The sequence below is a fragment of the Carcharhinus amblyrhynchos genome, chromosome 7 (assembly GCF_965287045.1).
Source record: "Carcharhinus amblyrhynchos chromosome 7, sCarAmb.v2.hapA, whole genome shotgun sequence".
Taxonomy (NCBI): Eukaryota; Metazoa; Chordata; class Chondrichthyes; order Carcharhiniformes; family Carcharhinidae; genus Carcharhinus; species Carcharhinus amblyrhynchos.
The window spans coordinates 70178646-70192292 of record NC_137330.1 but is presented as its reverse complement, the minus strand read 5'-3'; the positions used below and the strand labels follow the sequence as shown (position 1 = coordinate 70192292).

The following is a 13647-nucleotide window of genomic DNA, read 5'->3' as shown; positions in this document are numbered from 1 at the left end:
TTCAGGTTTAAAATTTACAGTTGATCTTGCATTAATTGCCACGTGCAGAAGAGGGTTCCAAACTCCTACCATCCTTTGTATGTACAAGTGTTTCCTGATTTTATTCCTGAAAGGACTGATCCTAATATTTAGGCTCTCTACCCTGCACGTTCCCCCAGTATCTTGAATACATCAATCAGGTCATGCATTATCTTCTCAATTCCAGGAACTACACTAATGTTTGTGTAATCCATAATTTAATCCTTGGGGTAAGGGAATATGTTGATGAATCTCTGCTGTACTCCTGCCAAGGCCAACATAACGCTTTTAAAATGTGGTATCCAAAATTGTTTACAGTACTGTAGTTACGATCTAACCAGGGGTTTGTGCAGCTATAGCATAACTTCTACCCCCTCGTATTTGAGTCCTCTAGGTATAAAGGTCAGCATTCCTTTAGGCTTTTTGATCCTTAATAGTCTATGTATATGGAGGCCCAAGCTTCTTTGGAGCGCCACTGTTTCTCACTTTCACCATTTAGAAAGTACTCTATGCCATCCTTTCCAGGTCTAAAGTGGATGACCTCACATTTGCTGACACCGAATCCATTTGCCAGTTTTGTCCATTTTTAATGCTTCCATCTACACTACTTACAATACTGCCAAATTTCTATCATTAGCAAATGTTGTCATCTAGCCTTGCATCCCATCCTAAATATGATAAACGATTGAGGCCCCAACATGGATACTGCTGGTTACACCTTACCATGTATCCTATCCCTATTCTCTGGCACTTGTCAATCAGCCAATTTCATAACCAGGAATTTGTTTTCAATTCCATGAAGCTCGCTATCTCTTATTACTATGAACTTTATCAAATGCCTTAAGACGACCATGCAAATAACACCTACAGATATTCATTCCCCTGTCCGCTACTTTAGTCACCTCTTCAAACAATTCCATCAGGTTCATCATACCTGGCTAGGCTTTTTCAAGTTCATGCTGGCCCTCTCTGATCAGCTGAAAATCTTCTAAGTTTTCAGTCACTCTACTGTCAGTTAAGCTAACTAGTCTGTAATTCTCTGCTTTCCCCCTCTCATTTTATAGAATAGCAGAATGGCATGCACAACCTTCCAATTTAAAGGAATTGTTTCCAGATCTAGAGAATATTCAAATCCTTTCTGGCCACATGAGAGGTGCCAAGAGGACTGGAGAACAGCTAATGTGTTACCATTTTTCAGGAAGGTTAGTAGGGATAAACTAGGTAATTAAAGGCCAATGAGTCTAACATCAGTGATGGGGAAATTATTAGAAAAAGTTCTGAGGGATAGAATTAATCTCCACTTGCACAGGCAAGGATTAATTAAGGATAGTTAGTCAACATAGCTTCATCAGGAGTGGGGAGATCATGTCTAACAAATTTGATTGAATTTTTCAAACGGATGACTAGGTATGTAGGTAAAGGCAGTGCAGTTGACGTCGTCCACATGGAATTCAGTAAGGCTTTTGACAAAGTCCAGCATGGGAGACTGTTCAAGAAGGTAACAGCCCATGGAATCCAAGACAGGGATTGATTGACCCACTATCAATATATTGCCCCTGAGTAACAGGCTGATTTGGTGGTGTCCCTATTAAGATTTTCGCATCAATATATTGACCATCAGCCAGGGGCTGATCCAATGCAGGATCATATTAAGATATTACCATTAGTATAATTGACCCTGGGTAAGGGGCTGATCCAATGCAGAGTCATATTAAGACATTAATATTAATATATTGACCCCAGTAAGGGGCTGATCCAATACAAGGTCCCCATTCACAAAGTTAGGTGAAATCACTCTCCCCACCTCCAGTTTATGGTTGATCTGGAAGACAGTCTGCGCCTTGTGGCAGAGCTGTGCGAAGCAGGAGCTGAGCGCCGTCATCTTCTGGCGGCCCTCGTAAGTGATCTCGGACTGGTCGGGGTCGATCTCCCCCAGCAGCAGGTCCACATCCACGAAGGCCTTGTCAAACTCCTTCTCCAGCACCTCCAGCCAGCGGAACATGGAGGGGCCTGCCGCCGCACTGGCCGCCGGAGCCCCGGCCGAGGAGGCCATGGTTAGTGTGGCTGGCGGTTGGTGAGTGCAGCCTGCGGCCCGGAATCTGCTCCCGGGGCTCCACTCCCTCTCTCCGAGCGGCGCCGCCTCCAGTTCCGGTTGTCAAGGAGCCGCCGCTCGATTACTCCCGCCTGCCACAACGGTAACAGCCCAGAGAGCCGAACAGCGAGTGAGCGAGCGGTTACCATGGGAAAGGGGGCGTGGCCCCCAACAGCGTCAAAACCCCGCCCACAACTGTCACCTCCCTTCCACAACTGTCACCTCCCTTCCGCAACCCACCTGTCTATCATAACCTCAACAACAACTCAGATGTCTCAACGCCTTTCACAGAATGAAATACCCCAAGGCATTTCACAAGAGTATTATAAAAACAATTATATTATAACTTTATTATATTTATTATTATAATAACAAATTATAAAAATACTATAAAACCACACTGAATCACATAAGGAGATATTAGGCTTGACTTCATTTGTTATTGTCACATGCATTGGGATACAGTGAAAAGTATTGTTTCTTACACACTTTCCAGAAAAAGCATACCATTCATAAGGCATATAGGGGAGAAGGGAAGGAAAGAGTGTAGAATATAGTGTTACAGTCATAGCATAGAGATAACTGCATGGTCAAAGAAGTAGGTTTTAAAAAGGTCATAAAGGAGCCAAGCGAAATCGTGAGGCAGAGAGCTGTAGGGAGAGAATTCCAGAGCTTGGGGCCCAGGCAACTGAAGGCACAAGCTACCAATAGCAGAGCAATCAAAATTGAACCTGCTCATAATGCCAGAACTGGAGGTTAACAGATATCATTGAGGATTATGGGGCTGGAGGAGATCACACGGAGAGGAAAGGTGCTGGAGGGATTTGAAAACAAGGATGAGATTTTTTTAAAGTGGACGCATCACTTTACTGAGAGCCACCGCGGATCAGTCAGCGCAGACGTGAAAGCTGAACAGGACTTGATACAGCAGTTTTGGATAACTTCAGGTTTACAAAGGGTAGAATGTGTGAGGTCAGCCAGGAAAAGCTTGTAATTGTCAAGTAACATTGCAATGAAGGAGTTGAGTCATGGACAAAATTGGATGATGTTAGAAATTGAAATAGGCAGTCATGAAATTGAATATAGGTGCTCATCAAGGTGTCAAATATGACATGAAGCTTGAGTACAGTTTGGTTTAGTCTGTGTCCAGGAAAGTGATGAAGGGTATGGAATTTGGAGCAAGGACTGAAATTTAGTCTGAATTTTTATTCGGAGGAATTTTTTCCTCATTTAATATTGTAGCAGCAGTAGGCCATTCAGCATGTCAAACCTGCTCCAAAAATGTGACTTTGGAGACATTTGGATTTGAACCAGAATCCTATTGATCTGTAGTTAAACACTCTGCCATTGAACTACACACTCCCAGTCAGAGTGGACTGGTTGTTGGGTAAGAAACTTAATAATTTTACGATAGAGGACAATCCGCACAAGATTAGGCTCTAATTTAGTAAGGTTCACGCACACAAAAAAGGCCAGTTTGATTCTCTGAAATTAGTCCATGATAAGGCTTTTTTGAATGACATATCTTACTCCTGGGAGGACGTTGCAGTGCTGTTAAGCTGTCATTCATAAGGTGATTTACCATGTGGCTAGTGAGGGAGAGTTCTGAATATTGTTTAAAAGGATCAATGTTGAAAAGGAGAAATACAACAGGATTAGGGGAGACTGGGCTTAGATAAGAGAGGACATCAACTCGAGGGCTAATCAGCCTCCTTCTGTGTTGTAATTTGATCATCCAAGGAAACGTTTCCTTCAAGTCCAAGGAGTGGTTAACAAAATTTGTTGTTGCACTGTATTAAAATTGATAAGTCCTGTGAGAAGTGTTCAATCCACTGATCCTACTTCCTCTTTTGCAGCCAAATGGTTTCATTCAGATTGGTCTGTGGCTGGACAGTTCTGCCATGTTAAGTCCAAGTACAGACTGCATCTAATTGATGCTTTGGGTTTAAATTTGTCACCTTCACCCAGAGTCAGAGTATAGAAAGATAGTGAAATAGACCAATATTTATATACAATAGAGGCTTAATTTATTTTCAAATTATATAATGCATGTGATTGTACAACATTATTTTGAAGTGGATAATTAATAGCATTATGGATGTCTCCCTCTCCATTAATTCATAGAAATCCTACAATACAGAAAGAGGCCATTTGGCCCATCGAGTCTACACTGACCACAATCCCACCCAGGCCCTACCCCTACATCCACCCACTCCAGGGCACTAAAGGCAATTTTTAGCATGGCCAATCAAGCTAACCCACATATCTTTAGACTGTGGGAGGAAACCCACACAGACATGAGGAGAATGTGCAAACTCCACACAGACAGTGACCCAAGCCAGGAATCAAACCCAGGTCCCTGGAGCTGTGAAGCAGCAGTGCTAACCACGGTGCTACTGTCAAATTCACATAACTAAATGTTAGTTCCTCTGATCTGGAAACAATAGTTTTTCAACACTCTGCCTATCAATTATCCTACTTGCATTGTGTTGTTTACTGGATGAATTACACATTGTTTTGCACAAGATCAGCATATGCTTGCTTTGGAATAAAGGATATTAAGCTCAAACCAGACGGAAATAACTAATATATTTATTTATAAATAAAACAAAAATATGCTGTGCAATGCTACACCAAACAGTGCAAAAATGCAAAAAAAAAACAAGGTCCATTTATCTTCAAAAGAAACAAAATAGGCCCAAATATGGCCATCAGGTGGCATTAATTCCGGTTGCGTTTCATATTATACTGAAGTGTTAAACCATAAAGTTTAGGACTTAGGAGAATGGAGGATTGATGTAATGTTGAATCCTAAACAAATTTCAATCTGTACAATATATCAGGATCTTTGTTTCTAACTTTTACTGAGAATTTATTTGTGAAAAGACTGAACAAACTACATATATTCTTCTCTTTCCTATTCCAACAGGAAGGTATTGGAACATAGGAAATAGAAGCTGGAGTCAGCCATTTGGCTCCTCCAGCCAAACCCACCACTCAGTATGATCATGGCTGATCTTCTACCTCAATGCTACTTTCCCACACTATCCCTATAACCCCTTGATATCTTCAATGTCTAGAAATCTGTCAATGTTTGTCTTGAATATACCCAATAATTGAACCTCCACAGACCTCTGGGGTACAGAATCTCAAAGATTCACCACCTCCTGAGTGAAGAAAAAGATATATCATGCAGTATTTCTGAGAGGTATACATATGTTTGAAACAAACAAATTTAAGTGTTATTATTGTTCAGTATTCTGCTAATCAGTTCAAGAAACCCTTCTTGTTTCATTTGCAATAATGGATTCATCTTATTACTCCTACAATCACAATCAGTTTGTTGTATGAACTGATTGAGTTTGCATGGATTTGCTGATAGTACAGCACTGCATGGTGATGCTTCCACCATTCCAGCTCGGAGCAACCATCTTCTGCAACCTCAGGCGAATTAATTCAATGTATACATTATTTATTTGATGAAATTGATAACTGCACAAGCGACATCTTTATTTTAAACCACGGCAACACGGAAAGTTAAAAAAAAGCACTGGGAAATAAAGAACAACTAAACTCGCTTCCCCGTCCTTTCCGAAGCTGTTGGCTTCAGAAACTAAGTGTCCAGAAACTGACACCCAGTGAAACAAACAGGAGGAACTGGCTGGAGTGAAAAGCAGGAAGGTTTTCGGAGCTGAATTTGATCACAGCGCCTCCTCCCTGCTCATGGGAAATTATCTTGGACAACATAGCGATTTAACTCGGCAATGAAGATGATTTGACAACAGCCCGAGCATTAGTTTGTATTGTGGGAACTGGACCTCGCTCTGTCTATTGAGTAAAGAACATGAGAAGCAAAGATAGGTTTCGGATCAGGAGAGCATTTTATTCTCATTTATTTTTTGTTGAGCGGGACCAGGTGATTTAACCGTGGTCTGCACGTAAAATGTTTGTTGGTGCTGGTAATTATCTGGGCTGAATCTTGTCCATATTTATTTAGCGCCTTAAGAAAATATTACCAAGGGGGCACCCGGATTTGAACCGGGGACCTCTTGATCTGCAGTCAAATGCTCTGCCACTGAGCTATACCCCCTTCCGAAAGCTATGGCTCCGAATGGCTCTCTAGTCCGTACGCGGAGCGGCCCGGGACCATTGTGCGGGAGAGGCTCGCGGGGCTGGGGCAGCAATGCGTTCGCAGCGGGAAGTGGCTCTCTGCGCTGAGAGCTGCTGCAGCTTCTGCAATGATGTGGATGTGCCGGCGTTGAACTGGGGTAAACACAGTAAAAAGTCTGACAACACCAGGTTTTGGTCCAACCGATTTATTTGATGGTAAACTCACTGGTGTTGTCAGACTTTTTACTGTGCTTCTGCAATGTACAGGCTGATCCCACTTGCGCAACTGAGTGCAATAGGTTCTTGTGCCATTCCCAGCCTCTCCCCTCTCCGTGACACCACCCACCCAGAAGAAGCCACCTTGCAACTTAAAACGTTTTTGTGCCCGGGCTTTTGTTAAAAATTAAAACAGTCCCTCATCTGGCGCTGGCAACATAGTTTCATTTGCCCACATACTGGAAGACTGCACTGTAACAAAAAAAAGCTGGAAAATCTCAACAGGTCTGACAGTATCCAAGGAGAGAAAACGGAGCCAACGGGGTGAATTTTACCTTCCGGCCCACCACCATGACAATCAGAGTGGGTGAGGGGTGGATCACGGAAAGATCTGTTGACCTCGGGCGAGATTTTCTGGTTTCAGGGCGGGCGCGGCTGGAAAATCCCACCCAACATTTTCAGTCTGGATGACTCTTCCTCGGAGTTAAAGAGAACTGGAAATAGGGTGAGATTTATACTATGATAAGAGCAAAATACTATGGATGCTGGAGTATGAGACGAAAACAGAAAATGCTGGAAAATCTCAGCAGATCTGACAGCATCTGTGGAGAGAGAATACAGCCAACATTTCGAGTCTGGATGACCCTTTGTCAGAACTTCTACTGTAGTGGGGGGAGCGCAGGCTATACTGTCTGCAGTTGCGTGACTCATTCTTGACTGCAGAGCCCAGCTTGCCGGAGAGAACCAAGAAAACTGATTAACCTCTGCTTTTACGCAGTCTCTTCAACCTAACATTGAATCTAAATATGCCGATGGAACAAATCTGTAGCAGTTATGAGACTGCAGCTGAGTTGATATCACAATTCTCATCTAGCTGCAGTTCAGCTGATTGTAGCACAGAAAGGCATGACAACCTTAGTGTGTCGCCTCTGCTTGATTGCCTTTTAAATTGACTCATCAATCAAAACCAAATTAGCCAAAGTGCCACCTTTTTAGTGTTATTTAAATTACAACTACATAAAAAAAAGAAGCAGTTAAGAAAGGCCTCGAGCAGGCAGTCTGCATCTTTCTCCATCAAAAGTAACTGGAAAAAGGGAGCAGGTGGTCAGAGTGCGCAACCTCATGCGCAGCTTGTTTTCCAGACTTGTTACTGACAATATTGGCTAGGTGCAGGAGCAGACCCACAATAAGGTACTTCCCTCCCTGACCAGTGCCAGGTATTCAAAGAACAGAAGCACGGGATTAAAGTGCAGGTTGTGCTTACAAGACTAACAAAATAATGCATTTTAGGAGGATTAACAAGGCAGGAGAATATACGATGAATGGTCAGACCCTAGGAAATACAAAGGGTGAGAGGGATCTTGCTGTGTATGTTCATAGATCTCTGAAGACAGCAGGACTGGTAGATAAGTTGGTTAAGAAGGCACGTGATACTTGCCTTTATTAACTGAAGTGTTGAATAAAAAAGCAGGGAAGTTATGATAGAGCTGTATAAAATACTGGTTAGGCCACAGCTGGAGTACTGTGATTTGATTTGATTTTGATTTGATTTATTATTGTCACATGTATTAGTATACAATGAAAAGAAATAGACAAAACATACCATTCATAGAGAAAGAAATGAGAGAGTGCAGAATGTAGTGTTACAGTCACAGCTAGGGTGCAGAGAAAGACCTATTTAATGCAACGTAGGTCCATTCAAAAGACTGATGGCAGGCTAGAAGAAGTTGTTCTTGAGTCAGTTGGTACGTGACCTCAGACTTTTGTATCTTTTTCCCGATGGAAGAAGATGGAAGAGAGAATGTCCGGGTTGCATGGGGTCCTTAATTACGCTGGCTGCTTTGCCGAGGCAACGGGAAGTTCTGGTTGTCACACTGTAAGAAGTGATTGCACTGGAAAAGATGCAGAGGAGATTCACCAGGATGTTGCCTGGGCTGGAGCATTTCAGCTATCAAGAGAAACTGGATAAGCTGGGGTTGTTTTCCTTGGAACAGAAAAGATTGAGTGGGGACCTGGTTGAGTGTATAAAATTATGAGGAGCATGGATAGGGTGGAAAGGATGGGACTTTTTCCCTTAGCAGAGGGATCACTAACCAGGGGGCAGAGATTTAAGTGAAGGGGCAAGCAATTTATTGCAGATTTTATTTTAATTTCAAAAATATACTTCATTCATTAAAAAACTCTCAAACAAACCATTGCAAAACAACATATTCAATAATTACAAACAGTGCAAAAAAGACATTTTTACAGTATTATACAATGCTTAGTTGCATGACATTACATTCATTATATTTCAAAACTTAAAACTATATACATGCATCAGATTTTACTGTGTGCTGTTATTTTTCAGATTGGCACACAGTTACGCAGGTCGAGGGTGTTCTGCAGTTACCAGACCCTCGGTCTGCCTTGGTTGAAAGGCTTTACACTGTAGCCTTTCCCCATTGTGCTTTTGCGGCTGCTGCCCCAAGCTTGAGCGCGTCCCTCTGCACGTAGTCCTAGACCTTGGAACGTGCCAGTCTGCAACACTTGGTTGAGGACAAATCTTTCAACTGGAAGATCCGCAAGTTTCGGGCGGACCAAAGTGCGTCCTTCACCAAGTTGATGACCCTTCAGCAGCAGTTGATATTTGTCTCGGTGTGCGTCCCCGGAAACAGTCCGTAGAGCACAGAGTCCTGCATCACCGTGCTGCTCAGGATGAACCTTGACAAATACCACTGCATCGCACTTCAGACCTTCTTTGCAAAGGCACATTCCACATGGAGGTGTGCAACTATCTCATCACCCCTGCAACCCCTTTGAGGGAACGTGCAGTAATGTGGTAGAGAGGTGGACTGGTGGTGTTGAGATGGCAGCGTGGGCTCGTTGGGCCGAAGGGCCTGTTTCCCGGGCTGATTTTATTCTTTGTTCTTTGTTGAGACCTTGAGCATTCATAAAGGACCTGATGGGGAGTGCTCTTCTCACCACCAGCCAAGCCAGGTCTTGGTGCTTGTTTGTGAGTTCTGATGATGAGGCACTCTGCCAGATGACACTGGCAGTCTACTCAGGGAACCATCCGACAGGATCCGCCATCTCCTTTTCTCTCTGGGCCTCAAGGACATTACATACTAACCACTACTTGATCACCATGTGGCCAGAGGTGTGTTTTCAGAAAAATTTCTCCACGAAGGACAGGTGCTGCGGTACATTCCAACTACTTGGAGTGTTCTGCGCCAAGTGTGGCCAGACCCATCCTCCGCAACACTTGGGACAGGTAGAACCTCAAAAAGTAGTGGCACTTGCTGTTAGTGTACCGAGGATCTACGCACAGCTTGATGCAGCCACACACAAAGGTGGCCATCAGGATGAGGGCGGCGTTGGGAACGTTTTTCCCTCCATTCTCTGGAGTTTGGTGCATCACTTCCCTCAGAACACAATCCATCTTTGATCTCCAGATAAATTTGAAGATGACCTGAGTCACTGCTGCGACGCAGGATTTGGGGATAGGCCAGACCTGCATCACCTACAACAATAAGAAATCTCACAACACCAGTTTAAAGTCCAACAGGTTTATTTGGTAGCAAACGCCACTAGCTTTCGGGGCTTTGCCCCTTCGTCAGGTGAGTGGGGAGTTCTGATCACAAACAGGCATACCTTCAGTTTACAGAATACTGATTAGAATGCGAGTCTTTACAGCTAATCAAGACTTGCATTCTAATCAGTATCCTGTAGACTGAGTGCATGCCTTTAGATGCTCTATTTGAGATCAGAACTTCCCATTCACCTGACGAAGGGGCAAAGCCCCAAAAGCGAGTGGCATTTGCTACCAAATAAACCTGTTGGACTATAACCTGGTGTTGTGAGACTTCTTACTGTGTTTACTCCAGTCCAACACCAGCATCTCCACATCACGTACAACAACACAGACAGTACCTTGCACCGGATGACCAGGTTTTTCCAGTGATAGAGAGGGAGCATTGCTCCCACAAGCCCAATTTTTGCCTGGCTTTGGTGATGCGCTGTTCCCAGGTTTTGGCGTATGCCCCTGCTGCTCCAAACCATATCCCCAGTACCTTCAGGTAGTCTGCACAAAGGATCTGTCAGCCCAGTTCCCGAAGACCATGACCTCGCTTTTACCCCAGTTGACTTTGGCTCCCGAGGCCAGCTCAAACTGCTCGCAGACTTTGAGGACACTGCAAACAGACAAGAGATCCGAGCAGAAGACAGCCATGTCATCCATGCACAGGGAGGCTTTGACCTGCATGCCTCCGCTGCCTGGGATTGTAAGCCCTTTGATGCCTGGGTCACTTCTGACGGCCTCAGCAAAAGGTTCAAAGCAACACACAAAAAGGAGAGAGGGCAGCCCTGCCTGACTCCAGACCTGTTCTGAAACCTATCTGATTCCCACCCGTTGATTGAAACTGCGCTACTGATGGCTGTGTAGAGCAGTTGAATCCAATTGCGGATTCACTCCCCAAAGCCCATTTTGGAGAGCGCATCTATCACGTAGCTGTGCAATGTTCTGTCAAACACCTTCTCCTGGTCTAGGCTAATGAGGCAGGTATCCACCTGCCTGTCCTGCAAATGTGAGGAAAATCCTTTTTGCCCAGAGGTTGGTGGGAATCTGGAACTCACTGTCTGAAAAGGTGGTAGAGGCGGAAACATTCACATTTAAGAAATATTTAGATGAGCACTTGAAATGTCATAGCATGCAAGGCTTTGGGCCAAATGCTGGAAAATAGGATTAAAATAGATAGGTGTTAGATGGCTAGCATGGACACAATGGGCTGAAAGGCCTCTTTCTGTACGGTAAAACAATATAGCTGGAATTTTACCACAGGAATCGGAGCAGGCCGGGGCAGATCATGGAAAGGTCAATTGAGCTTGGGCAGGATTTTCCAGTTTTGGAGTGAGTGAGGCCAGAAAATCCCACTTTATAACTCTGCGACTGTTAAAGTCAGCCAGACCACAAAAGTTAGAGATAGACTGGGAGTCCATGAATCAAATTAAAAATCTATTTGATGGAACTGTTCCACATAACACTTGTAACCCCAGATCTCCAAATGGACGAACAATGGAGAGCGCTATGTAGAGAGCCCTCCACTGGCGAAGGCCTACTTGATGTGAAGATGAAAAACTGCAGTGTTGATGCAAAGCATTTTACTTCCATTGGCACTGTAATTATAATGTACAGTGCACCCTGCATCCAGAGTTAAGGACCAACCATACACCAGAGTGAATGGAAAGAACTCTCAGTCTGCTTTGCTTAAAATAAATAGGAACAGGAGAAAGCCATTCAGACCTTTGAGCCTGATATGCCATTCAAGAGCATGATTGCTTCGTGCCACAATTCCAAGCATGTTCAAGGGATGTATCAGGTTCAAACAGTCACTCAGTATTGCAGACTGCTGGGAGTGACAATGCCCTGTTGGAGTGCGGACCAGACAATGGCACCAAGGACAAGGGACTGTACAGTGGGGAACAGTAAATTGTAAAAAATGAGTTGTTAAAGGACATTCCACAGTTAGAGGGACCCATGTATCAACACATCATCCATGTGACCCAGAATTCGTGCAAGCCTGCAAATGATTTGACACTTTTCTTTGAAATATCTCTGTTGCCGATGTTATTCCAATGGGTAAGGTGTTAAAACAAAATTTTCCAATTGGTGATCTGAGAATTGTGAGAATCTTGAACTCCTCTTCTAGTGGTATTTGCCAGAATCCACTGTTCATGTCAAATCGAGAGAATACTGTGATCTCCATAAATTAGCTAAACTCTCATCTACCAATACCATTGGATGGACTTCTCTTTTAACAGTTTTACTGAGTTGTGTGAGATCAACACATATTCTTATGAAATCATTTGGCTTTGGATATGGTATCATCCCTGAGCACCAACTCACTGTGGCACAGCCAAAAAGAATGCATTCTATGGTCATCTGTAAAAGTTGGTGAGAGCTGTAGCTGACATGCCAAATTTCTTTAGTCTTCTGAGAAAGTAAAGTTTATTTATTAATCACAAGTAAGGCTTTCATTAACTCTGCAATGAAGTTACGGTGAAATTCCCCCAGTCACCACACTTTGGCGCCCGTTTGGGTCAATGCACTGAACCAGTAAGTCTTTCAAACTAAAGGTGTTGGTGGATCTCTGCCTTCCACTAGCTTCACTTAACTTCTTAATCTCTCCAAAGGATGTTACCTCAATGTCTTGTGAATCTTCAACTTCATGGATTCTGGTTCTTTTTAAACTCACTGGCTTTTACAGCTCAGCCTTCAAAACTATTATTACTACAAAACTCATCTCCAAGCTCTGTGGCCTGGGCCTTGGTTCCTCTCTTGCACCTGGATCCTGAACTTCCTAACCCATAACCACAATCAGTAATATAGGCAACAACACCTCCTCCATGATCATTTTCAACACCGGTGCCCCACAAGGCTGTGTTCTCAGCCCCCTACTATAGTCCTTATATACTTACGACTATGTGACCAAATTCCCCTCCAATTCGATTTTCAAATTTGCTGATGATACCACCGTAGTGGGTCGGGTCTCAAACAATGATGAGATGGAGTACAGGAATGAAATAGAGAATCTGATGAACTGGTATGATGACAATAATCTCTCCCTCAATGTCAACAAAATGATGGAGATTGTCAACAACTTCAGGAAATGTAGTGGAGAACATGTCCCTGTTCACGTCAATGGGGACGAAGTAGAAATGGTCGTAAGTTTCATGTTTTTAGGTGTCCAGATCACCAACAACCTATCCTGGACCCCCATGCCAACACTATAGTTAAGAAAGCCCACTGATGCCTCTAGTCTGAAAGAGGTTTTCTTCTGTTCCTTCTGGTCTGTGTAGCTTTTTGAGGATGGTTTAGAAGTCTCTTGTTTAAACATTGTTCAGCATGTGAATAAACTGGAACTACTGCTCCTGCATATACTTTAAAGTGTGTTTTGTGACCTTCTACCAGGATCTCTGCCTTCCTCTAGCTTCACTTAATTCTTTAATTTCTCCTAAGGATGTTACCTCAATGTCTTGTGAATCTTCAACTTCATGGCCTCTGGTTCCTTTTAAACATTTTTCTTTTTGAGTGTTCTGCCCGTTTTTTTCTGTGTGACAATCTGCCTGAAAATGTGTCAATCTTTTGCACCAATGGCATTATATGTCTTTAGCAAGAAAATTCCCATGTCCATGCCTTTTCTTTCTGCACCTACAACAGCTAGGCAGGGCTG

General features: G+C 43.4%; 1 protein-coding gene and 1 non-coding gene across 3 annotated transcripts in view; both read right to left on the bottom strand.

The window, feature by feature from the left end:
• gopc (golgi-associated PDZ and coiled-coil motif containing) overlaps positions 1 to 2209 on the bottom strand; it is a 37768-nt gene extending 35559 nt beyond the window's left edge. The window contains exon 1 of one of the 2 annotated variants that reach the window (XM_080192561.1): positions 1823 to 2209. In XM_080192561.1, the coding sequence (XP_080048687.1) occupies positions 1823 to 2071 (249 nt within the window). In that variant the 5' untranslated portion in view covers positions 2072 to 2209. The remainder of the gene's footprint in view (positions 1 to 1822) is intronic. The other variant, XM_080192562.1, reaches the window with a different exon arrangement.
• A 3919-nt stretch (positions 2210 to 6128) lies between these two features.
• Positions 6129 to 6200, bottom strand: trnac-gca (transfer RNA cysteine (anticodon GCA)). The gene has a single exon. It is a non-coding gene; the product is annotated as a tRNA-Cys (tRNA).
• Positions 6201 to 13647: the final 7447 nt, after the last annotated feature.